Here is a 12,088-nt window from a genome sequence, read left to right on the forward strand (position 1 = left end):
ATTTTTTTAAAGGAAATAATCATATCAACTTGGCCAAATATAGGGACTGCAGCTTCCTAAACTTAAAAAGCAGCATAGTAATGTTCTGAAACATTTTGCAGTCAATCCTGAGAACAAAGGACACTTGAAGAGGAAAACCATAGACAAATGGTCTTTATATAAGGGTTACTCTGTTCTATTAAACCAATGAACAGTTGTTGGAAAAAGGTCTTTTATTTACAGGGTGATCCAGGGTTCCTTTTGGGTCAATTTTAGTTTGTGCCACCAAATTTGCTAGTCAGAAAAAGTTGCAGCCAATGGCTTCAAAGTTGGAGTCATTAATTTTGCAAAGGAGACTGTGAGGATGCCTAAGCAGAGGTGGTCTTTATAAACTCAGTTTTAACTGTAATTCAGTTTATGACCTTTATTCATATGTGTTAAATTACAAGTGTCATTCTATGTAATTGTAATGAGTCTTTTTAGAATCGACCTTAAGATTACTTAAACAACATAATTTTACTGATTATGAATTTTATAAAGATATATCATTCAATATAGCGTTATACGTTTTATATTGCAGAAAAAGATGAAGAAGAAAGCTACCCGAAGTAATAACTCAGACAATAGTCGGGAAGCACCGAAACCAGCTACCACAGCTTTGATACCTAAACGGCAGAGGCGTCTTATCATATCTCCAAAACCTAATTACAGTCTTAACTTGTGGGGCATCATGAAAAACTGTATAGGAAAAGAACTTAGTAAAATTCCAATGCCAGTAAGTTGTACTTAGTAAAATTCAAATGCCAGTAAGTTGTGATTTGTAAAATTCCAATGCCAATAACTTGTACTTAGTAAAATATTAATGCCAGTATGTTGAACTTAGTAAAATTCCAATGCCAGTAAGTTGTACTTAGTAAAATATCAATGCCAGTAAGTTGAACTTAGTAAAATATTAATGTCAGTATGTTGAACTTAGTAAAATTAGTTGTACTTTGTAAAATATTAATGCCAGTAAGTTGAACTTGGTAAAATATTAAAGCCAGTATGTTGAACTTAGTAAAATTCCAATGCCAGTAAGTTGTACTTTGTAAAATATTAATGCCAGTAAGTTGAACTTGGTAAAATATTAATGCCAGTAAGTTGTACTTTGTAAAATATTAATGCCAGTATGTTGAACTTAGTAAAATTCAAATGCCAGTAAGTTGTACTTTGTAAAATATTAATGCCAGTATGTTGAACTTGGTAAAATATTAATGCCAGTAAGTAGCATTTAGTAAAATTCCAATGCCAGTAAGTTGTACTTAGTAAAATATTAATGCCAGTATGTTCAACTTAGTAAAATTCAAATGCCAGTAAGTTGTACTTAGTAAAATATTAATGCCAGTAAGTTGAACTTGGTAAAATATTAATGCGAGTAAGTAGCATTTAGTAAAATTCCAATGCCAGTAAGTTGCTGTTGTTTGGGGGAGGGCTATCAATTCTATATCAATGTGCTGATATTGGAAACAAAAACACACAGAGAAAGATTTTTCTAGAAAATGAGAGTTTTCTATTGGTCAAATTTCAAATTCTGGAATATATTATTAGCCAATCGAATACTGATAATTTTGAATGGATTCTGATGTAAAGTATTAGATGAAATTTTTCTGTCAAATAGCGTTGTTTTTTTTTCAGAATGTTGTGAATTGTTTAATTTTTGTTGATAAAGATCTAACACTTGTGTAGCTAGTATACAACATGATTTCTTGTGTTGTTTTTCAGGTGAATTTCAGTGAACCTTTATCCATGTTACAAAGAATTACGGAAGATTTTGAATACGCGTCGTTGTTAGACGAGGCGGCGGAGTGCGAAGATTCCACGGAACAGTTAGCATATGTCACAGTGTTTACTATATCCTCATATTCAACTACTATAAATAGAACTACTAAACCTTTTAATCCATTACTCGGTGAAACATATGAATGTGATAGAACGGATGATTTAGGCTGGCGTTCATTAGCGGAACAGGTAACGATGAATCGTTTTGATTTTTTTTTTTTTCGACTTCTATAGTTTTGATTTTTTGGTACAAATTTGCTGTGTTTTGATATTTCGAAAGGTCCATTCTTATTTTTAGGGATTTGAATAATGTTGTGTTATATACTAAAATTAGGCAGTTATGAGTTTCACCCTGACCCCTCTTAATTTCTTAAATAGACTGTACCAATTTCCATTTTTTTGAACTGTCCATTATCAGTTTAAGGGATATCAAGTTGAAAATTAAAAGTAAGTCTGCCAATAGTATAGAGCTAGGTCAGAGTGTACAGATGTGCAGACTGGTCTGGCTCTATACAAGTTGCCTAGCTTATCACATTGGAAGGTTAAGGGTTAATATTAAATTCAATCCAATTATGTTGTTTTCCAGATGCCTGTGAAAAAAAGTTATTTGAAAAAAGAAAAAATGAAAGCTGATCATTAATAGATTTATATAAATATGCTGTTTCTATTAAGATAAAACGAAACATAGAATCTTATTGAGGTAAAGTCTGTAGGAAAGATTTTATTCATTTTCAAAAACCTTAGATAATTTATTTGCGATACAATGTTAAAGAATTTTAAATTTTTCTTAAGTAGGATAAAGTTATCAGGATAACAAAAGCCTTTAAGAATGAAAATATATAGTCTTTTAAGATGATAAAAAGAAAGAGAGCTGACTAATGCTGTAAAGTTTCAAATGCTCATTGGATGGGTAGGGGGACGGGGCAGAACAGTATAACATACAAGTACCTGCATGTTTACAACTTTACATTTGAAAATATTGTGAGAATTTATCCCCCCTGTTCTCCCAGCTTAAATGCACATCCACGTTTCTCCACCATAATTTTTTTGCTAGACTGTTCTATAGAGATTAGCCTGTGTGGCTACTTTTTAGCTCGACTATTCGATAAGAATAAGTAGAGCTATTGCAGTCACCCGAGCGTTCGGTTCCGCGTCGGCGTAACCACTTATGTTAAAGTTTTTGTAATAGTTCAAATATTTTCAAAGTCCATAGACATATGGCTTTGAACCTTTGCACACTTGTTCACCATCATGACCCCAACCTGGAAACAGGTGGAGGTAACTCTATCAAGCATTTTGACAGTATTATGCCCCTTTTTTGACTTAGAATTTACGTTAAAGTTTTTGTAATAGTTCAAATATTTTCAAAGTCCATTGACATATGGCTTTGAAACTTTGCACACTTGTTCACCATCATGACCCCAACCTGTAAACAGGAGGAGGTAACTCTATCAACCATTTTTTTTACTATCAAGCACTAAGAATAGTCGAGCGTTGCTGTCCTACCGACAACTCTTGTTTCAACCCTTAACCTGCTTGAACCAAGTGATTAGCCTATGCCACCAGTATAGAGCCAGGCCAGCCTGTACTTCCCTGTAGGCCTGACTAGGCTCATTACTTTAAGTAGCCCTATCGTCATATTTTTAAATAAACCTTTTTCGTTCCAAATTAAAAGTAGGGCAAAGCTGTACACAAATTCAGGAAGTTAAGAGTTTCAGGCTTACCAGTACTTTCTAGTCACTTATGTGGATTCAAATCCTGCCAGGGAAATTAGATGTACATTGTGAGGTAGCCATCCACTTAGCTTATAGATGATCTTTGATTTTACTTTTGACTGAAATAATGTCTAAATTAGTGGCATTTAGGATATGCCAGCATTATTTTAGGTATGCCACCATTATTTATGGTAGCTACCATTTTTTAGCTCACCTGCCAGGGTGAGCTTTTGTGATCGCTTTTCGTCCGGCATCCGTCCGGCCGTCCGGCATTCATCCGTCCATAAACTTTTACTTTAAATGACATCTCCTCATTAACCACTAAGCCAATTTCATCCAAACTTCACAGGAATGTTCCTGTGGTGGTCACCTTTAAAAATTATTCAAAGAATTTAATTCCATGCAGAACTCTGGTTGCCATGGGAACCGAAAGAAAAAACTTTAAATATCTTCTTTTAAAAAACCCTAAGAGCTAGAGCTTAGATATTTAGCATGAAACATCTTCTAATGAGTGTCTACCAAGTTTGTTCAAATAAAAGCCCATGGGGTCAAAATTGGCCCCGCCCCAGGGGGTCTTTGATTTTCCCGATATGCATATAGTGAAAACTTTAAAAAAATATTCTTTTAAAGAACCCAAAGAGCTAAAGCTAAGATATTTAATATGAAACATCTTCTAATGAGTGTCTACTAAGTTTGTTCAAATAAAAGCCCTGGGGTCAAAATTGGCCCTGCCCCAGGGGGTCATTGATTTTCCCTATATGCATATAGTAAAAACTTAAAAAAATCTTCTTTTATAGAACTCAAAGAGCTTGAGCTAAGATCTTAGCATGAAACATGTTCTAATCGGTGTCTACCAAGTTTGTTCAAATAAAAGCCCTGGGTCAAAATTGGCCCCGCCCCGGGGTCATTGATTTTCCTTTTATGTGTATAGTAAAATCTTAAAATATTCTTCTTTGAAAAAACCCATATAGCTGGAGTTTAGATATTAAGCATGAAACATTTTCTAGTGAGTGTCTACAAAGTTTGTTCAAATAAAAGCCCTTGGGTCAAAATTGGCCCTGCCCCAGGGTGTCATTGGTTTTAACTATATGTGTATAGTAAGAACCTAAAAAATCTTTTTTTTTTAAAAAACCCCAATGAGCTAGAGCTTAGATGTATAGCATGAAACATCTTCTAATGGGTGTCTACCAAGTTTGTTCAAATAAAAGCCCTAGGGTTAAAATTGGCTCTGCTGGGGGAGGGGGGGGGGGGAAGAAGGAGAGTGTAGATCGTTGTTTTTCATTATATGTGTGTAGTAAAAACTTAACATCGTGAAACATCTTCTAATGGGTGTCTTCCAAGTTTGTTCAAATAAAAGTCCTGGGGTTTAAACTGGCCCTGCTGCGGGTGCCTTTATACAGGTAAGCAACCTCAGGGCCATCATGGCCCTCTTGTTAAGATTTGCCACCATTATTCAACGTATGCCATGATTAGAAAGATTGAAAAGGTGCTGTATAAGATCTTAAACTGTTTGTGAAAGTTAAATATGATAAGATTGCCGACTAAAATTATATGACGGTATCATTTATTATTCAGCCAACAAGATTCCAACAGAATATAGTTTCACAAACTCTCCAAAATAATGCCAAAATGATAACCAGAGATTTTCCCATATTACTGATTTTCCTAATTAATCCTTTCATATTTTTCCCTATTCATGCCTACCTATATATATAATCATGATACACATATTGTTTACAGGTTAGTCACCATCCGCCTACTGCTGCCCTCTGTACGGAGGGTAAAAACTGGAGATTGTGGCAGGAATTCACAATGGGCAGTAAATTTAGAGGAAAATATCTTCAAATTATACCTACGGGTATGTGGTTATAGTGTCACTGAGTGATATGTGTGGGCAATTTTAGTGGTGTCAAACCGGATGAAGATGTATTTGTGACAAGAGATTAAGAAATTTTAGTTTTTTGGATAGAGTATAAAGGCTCGTCTGTCGCCATGAAAGAAAATTGTTTTATAGAATTATACAAAAATATTTGTACAAATTTAGTTTGTAAAGAAAGTCAGCTACTTTATAGCAAATATGAATTAAGGGAGCGTTGTATTACATATGATTGTTGAGCTTATTTAAAACCATTTGGAAAAAACATTTGTTTATTAAAAAAAAACATAGAATAGATATAGAAAAAAAAAAAAAGCAAATATTGAAGCATTCAAATTTTTGGGTGTCACAAATATGTCTTATAATGCATGTGTAATACTGTTACCATTATACAGACATTTTCATATCCAGAGATTCTGCAATAAATCCTTTTGTTATATTACTAGAAAAGGAAAAGCCCTCAAAAATCTGTTCTTTAAAGTTCATAGATTGAGAATAAAAAAAATATCTCACAAGTTGAGTAATATTTACAATGTATGAATTTGTATGAATCTTTTTATTATGGAAATGTCTTGTGTAAAAGTTTTTATTATATTGAGCTTGAATATTCAATGATTGCTTTTATACTATCCTCGATATTATATTCCTCCATATAGTGTCCATTTCTTGCTATATAAATCCTACCTTTGTATACATTTTTCACATTCATTGGGGGATAAACAAATTGGGTGGAGAGGGGGTTGGGGGGGGGGTGTGGTGGGATGGGATGGGGAAGAGTTCCTGAAATTGGGTTCCTCATTTTCTTTTTGATCACTACTTTTCTTTAGTTATATATGGTTATTTGCCAATATTTATATTGTATATAAATAGTAAATGAGCCACGTCATGACAAAACCAACATAGTGCGTTTGCGACCAGCATGGATCCGCGCAGTCTGATCAGGATCCATGCTGTTCGCTATCAGTTTCTCTACTTGTTAAAGAGTATGTAAGCGAACAGCATGGATCCTGATCAGACTGCGCAGATGCGCAGGCTGGTCTGGATCCATGCTGGTCGCAAACCCATTATGTTGGTTTTGTCATGGCGCGGTTCATATAATGTTTATTGTCATGGTGAAATCAGAAAGTGACAAGCTAACTTAACATGTACAGGTTAGTCATCATCCGCCCACTACCTCTGTACATACACAGGGTAGGAAATGGACACTGTGGCAGGAGTTTACTATGGGAAGTAAATTCAGGGGAGCTTATCTCAATATTGTCCCTACAGGTAACATTTAAGTTGTCTCCCTTTTACCTGTACAGTGGATTTATTGAAAATGATGGTTTGTAAACAAAAACTGGTTCCAAAATGAACTGGTTTACCCACTCATATTTTTGTTGTGATGATGTTAATTACTGGTTGTTCACAAATTAAATTGAGTATACTCTGTCGACTTTTATTCCCACTATTTACTGAGTAATTTATAAGAAGTTTATGTGAATGACAAAGGAGCTGACTATTACTAACTATGTTATATCATTTATTCTAACACGACCTACATTTATCCCTATTGAACATAGAAGAACCGAAAGTGTGTGTTATTATGCTATAAAATCACTGTTTCACATTCTATATTTAGACATGTGATGTAATCATTATACACGTGACGTAACCAATAAAAATGTGCCGTGCTGACAATAAGTACGGAAACAAATCGGGCGCAATTTAGCTAAGTATCAGGTACGGCAGCATGTATTTGTTGATGTCGTGTTAGAATCAAAATAATATATTCAAATCGTTGATTTTATTGCTTGATAAAATCGCTGTTTGTCGTTTGGATGCACATCATTATATCACTCGGGCTATGTCCTCGTGATATAATTCCTCGCATCTGAATTCCAAATAGTGATTTTATTGAGCAATAAAATCACAGTTTTGGAGATATTATTTCTTAATTCTTATTCATTTTATCCTGAAAATAAGCATATTAGATAATATAATGTAATTTCACTTCAGAAATTATGTGTGATGAATAGTCATTGTAGTAGAAATTGGTAATTACTGGTTAGTTATCCAGAAAAAAACTGGTTAGGTGGATCGGCTGCCTAGAAATGGAAAAAAAGATATGTAACATTGGTGTATTGCTGCCTAGTAATGGAAAAAGATACTTTAAAATTGGCATTTTGCTGCTTTGAAATCTAAATAGATTGTGAGATTAAAAAAAAAAAAGAGACAAATAATCTTAAATTTAACATGTTCTTTTTTTTCTGGTTAACAGGTATCGCACATCTCGTCTTTGAAAAATCTGGAAATCACTACACGTGGCGTAAAGTGACAACAACTGTGCATAATATAATAGTGGGTAAACTATGGGTAGATCACCATGGTGAAATGGACATTAAAAATCATAAAACTGGTGATAACTGTCACCTCAAGTATTACCCATATAGCTACTTCTCCAGAGACAAACCCAGAAAGGTACGGAAATGGTTTATGATTCTGAGTGTTTAACATACTGGTTTATCATACTGATTGTCATACTGGTTTATCATACTAATTGTTTATCTCTCTAAGTATAAATGTTTCTGTATTGGTTTATTATACTGGGTGTTTATCAAATTGGTTTATCATACTGGGTGTTTATCAAATTGGTCTATCATACAGGTTTATCATGCTGATTGTTTGTCATACTGGTTTATCATACTAATTGTTTATCTCTCTAAGTATAAAAGTTTTTGTGTTGTGGAGAAGATATTCAGTAAGTTTACCTCAAGTATTAGCCAAATAGCTACTTTGAGATAAACCAAGAAAGGTATGGAACTGGTTTATCATACTGATTGTTTATCATACTGGGTTATCATATTGAGTGTTTGTCTCCCTTAGTATAAATGTTCAATATTTGTAGAAAAAAATTACCTCGAGGAAACATGATGTAGTATTTGTAACAACTTTCTGCTCAAGGCATTGTATGCAGTATTTGTGATAATTTAAATAAGCATAAACATTTGTTAAAACTGTCTGTGACAATTACTGTGAATTCACATAATTTCATGGGCATGAAATTTCGTGGTTTAGACACAAAGAACATTTTCGTGGGTTCTAAAATTTGTGGACTGTTGGTTTTTTCCTCCAAAGGTAAAATGTAAATAATAGGATGCAAAATCATTTTTGCAGCAGACTAAATGAAGTTGCGTTTGATCTTATATTTGTGTGTTGACCTAGCCACAAAAACCTTTGTTATTAGTTCCCTACAAATAGAAATGATTTTGCAGTAACACATTCAAAAATGGTAACAATTTTCATAACTTCTGAACAGTTTTTCTGTTCAGGTAACACATGTTCAATATTTGTAACAATATTGTGTTACAGGTAACAGGAGTTGTAACAGATTCTAGTGATGCAGCTAAGTGGGTTATAACAGGAACTTGGGATACACAGATGGAAATTGCTCAAGTTTTACAAGTCGACGAGTCATCTAAAAGACCTGTGTTTCAAACAGGCCCTAAAAGAGTTTTATGGACACGGGTGTTACCTCCGTTAGTATGATTGATCTTTATTTTTCATACTTCTGAATTAACAGTATTTTCTAACGAATCTTTTACTTTTCATGCCCCAGAATTAGCAGGACAGGTGATATACTTTTAATGTTCATTAAGCAAGTTTGCAAATGTGTCTTTCTCCTTGAAAATCCACCATACCTAACATGTGTTGTATTTTCAACGGATCATATTTCCTGATATTTTTACTTTGTAAAAAATTTACATGTATTCAGGAATTCTGGATCAGGGGTAAGAAATATTTTTTTACTCTGTAAAAATATATATTGTACATGTATTCAGGATCATAATTGATGTCAGGGTTCTTATAATTAATTAAACACATATCTAATCGTGGTAACATATCTCCCTTTCTTTTTAACCTTAGGCCAGGGTCAGATAAGATGTACTTTTTTACACAACTTGCAATACAATTGAACGAGCCAGAGGACGATGTAGCGCCGACAGATTCACGGAGACGACCCGACGAGAGATTAATGGAGGACGGAAACTGGGATGAGGCTAACAGGGTCAAAGTTCAACTGGAGGAGAAACAGAGAGCAAAGAGAAAAAAGATGGAGGCCGAGGCCGAGGATTGTCTTAAGAGAGGTCAGTACCGAGGGTGGAGGGATGTGGTACTGTTTAGAGCCTAGAGCTGAATTTAGCTTGACAAGGCTAAAATTAAATTTTCTTACTTTTCCTCATACAATTTAAATATTTTAAAATTAACTCCTTGCAGGTGGGGTTAAAGGCTTGTAGGGTCAAAGTCTAAAAGATTTCACTTTTTTTGCCTCCTGCAGCTGATAATTAATGTGGTTTTAGCTCGACAAGGCTTAAAATAGATTTTCTGACTTTTTTATCATGCAAAAGCAATATTCTAACAATAACTTCTGGTGAATGCGGTTAAAAATTCGTAGTCAAATTTATTGATACTAAAAATAAAATTTGCTTTTTATTCTTCATAAAGAGATTTTCTTACTTTTTTGGCACAATTTCTTTGCTCAGTAATGCCACTGTTTATCCTGCATACAAACAACAATGTAATAGTAATGATTTGTTGTAGAATAAAAAAGAATATTTTTGTTGTTACAGGTGAAGAGCCACCTTGTCATAGACCGATGTGGTTCAAGAGAGAGAAGGACGAGATCACGGGAGAAATGATATTTAAGTCGACAGACAAGTACTGGACGTGTAAAGAGAACTCCGAATGGACGGGATGTCCGGATATATATCTGTGATAAATCAGATTCCTCTATGCTGATATATAAACTAATGAACGCGATTTGTTATTTATTATGTGATTTTGTTAGCCCCCAAATCCTTTCCTTCTATCCGATCCCCTCCTTTCCCGCCTTTTTTCTTAAGGGCATACAGGCAATATATATGTGGGAGGGGGAGGATAGGTGTGGACGCTGGAAGGACCTTTTTTGATCGGAACAAGATCACTTGTTCATGCAAGCACGATGATGTAGAAGTAATTACTGCACTTTGGACATTTATAGAATTATGTTGATTCAAATTTTGAATATCAGAATTGATAATTTTTCACAAAAAATTTCATGGTTACATTTGTAAACTAAAATTAAATCTTTAAAAATTAATAATCATACATTTGTCTGAAATGTAAAACAGAATAAAAAGTTAAAATTAAGCTTCAAAAATTTGAATCTACAAAGATTTGTGATCTTTTAATAGATAATTGCTTGGATTCTTCTGTGTTGAATCAGTGAAACTGTTTGATTGGGGTTTTAAACTTGGGAGTCTTTTGTTATTTTATTCTGAATACTTACTGTGACAATGTGTTACCTATGCTGTCATTATACAGTTGGGCAAACCATCACACACATACTGATATCTGATGACATTTGGTGTTCTGACATTAAAATACCTACAATGGACTGTCCCAAAAATCAGAGCAAGGGTTAAAAGGGTTAAATTTTAGTTTATAAATGCAACCTTAAATGTCATGAAATACAAGTGCACATTGAATGTCAAGATAAAGTTATTGCATTGTTGAATGTCAAGATAAAGATGTTTTGTTTTTTTAATGTCAAGATAAGGTTATTGAGTGCTTGAATGTTGAGATAAAGTTAAAGAACATTTGAATGTCAAGATCTATAATTTTTGAATGTCAAGATAAAGGAATAGATTTTTTTGAATGTCAAGATTAAGTTATAGAGCATTTCAATGTCAAGATATTGTTGAGTTGACTTGATGAAGATCATCATTTTTTCAAGAAAATTGAAAATGGAAAAAAATTGGAAAATTAAGAGAAGTTTTTGTTATAGAAAACTTACTTTTAAAGATGAGGAAATGTGGTTTATCTGTTGTGTTATTTATGTTTCAAACCTGGGTCCAATACACAGAGAAGAGTATAGTCATTGTAGACAGAAACAAAGTACAATATTGATAAAATGATATGGTTTGAAACTGTGGTTTATACTAAACTTTTGTTGTAAAGTTTTAGGAAAGATTAGATCCTGGTTTCATAAAATGACAGGGTTTGAAGATTTTTGAACATTACTGTACTACAAAATGACCGAAGATTTAGGCATGTTTTGTAATATAGAACTGTCCGTTACTAAGTGTTGCATTGTTTTGAATAGTTGGGTACAAATATTCAGTCAAATTTTTTATCATTGTAACTTTACCCCTTAACCTGCTGAAATGGACTTGTCCAGCTTTTTCAATTACTTTGGAAGTGTCCATTATCAATTATGGGGAAATCAAGATGAAAATTTTAAAGTGTTAAAAGTTACCTAGCCAACAGTATAGAGCCTGGTCAGACTGCATGGATGTGCAGGCTGGCCTTGGGTCTATATGTGTTGGAAAGGCAAAACACTTTCAAGTTCGGCAGGGTAAGGGTTAAAGTTCACAATGTTTAATAAAGAAAAATGTTAGTCAGTATCAGGAACCCTGAAAGCAATATCACAATTATATCATTATTTTGAAAGAAATGTTACTTATAATCACATATCCAATTCTATTCTACACATGTGTCATTTTAGATTTTCTAGAGCAATTAGTGATTCAATTTGTAATGGTTTTTTTTTTCATTTTTTTTTCTAATCCATGACTTATTGTATTGTAGACCCAATTATTTTTAGTTAGTTTAATTTTTCTAAAAAATTCATGAATCAATCTTTATCAAATTCCTAATTATCTTGAATAATAATGTAGAA

The 12,088-nt window shown here is 33.5% G+C and overlaps 1 protein-coding gene across 3 annotated transcripts; it reads left to right on the forward strand.

Moving 5' to 3' along the window:
* Window positions 1-465: 465 nt before the first annotated feature.
* LOC132749836 (oxysterol-binding protein 1-like) lies at window positions 466-11,647 on the forward strand. Of its 3 annotated transcripts, none has more exons than XM_060739744.1 (7): window positions 466-754; window positions 1,741-1,986; window positions 5,253-5,370; window positions 7,649-7,848; window positions 8,740-8,906; window positions 9,295-9,515; window positions 9,999-11,647. In XM_060739744.1, exons 1-7 carry the CDS (start codon window positions 566-568, stop codon window positions 10,142-10,144), a joined length of 1,287 nt encoding a protein of 428 aa, XP_060595727.1. In that variant the 5' UTR covers window positions 466-565; the 3' UTR covers window positions 10,145-11,647. The 3 variants fall into 3 exon arrangements, with proteins under 3 accessions (XP_060595727.1, XP_060595728.1, XP_060595729.1); XM_060739745.1 differs by lacking the exon at window positions 466-754 and adding an exon at window positions 1,035-1,052; XM_060739746.1 differs by lacking the exon at window positions 466-754 and adding an exon at window positions 1,411-1,424.
* The last annotated feature ends 441 nt before the right edge of the window (window positions 11,648-12,088 follow it).

Source organism: Ruditapes philippinarum, unplaced genomic scaffold (assembly GCF_026571515.1).
Source record: "Ruditapes philippinarum isolate M1 unplaced genomic scaffold, ASM2657151v2 ctg15010_1_1_1_1, whole genome shotgun sequence".
NCBI classification, from domain to species: domain Eukaryota; kingdom Metazoa; phylum Mollusca; class Bivalvia; order Venerida; family Veneridae; genus Ruditapes; species Ruditapes philippinarum.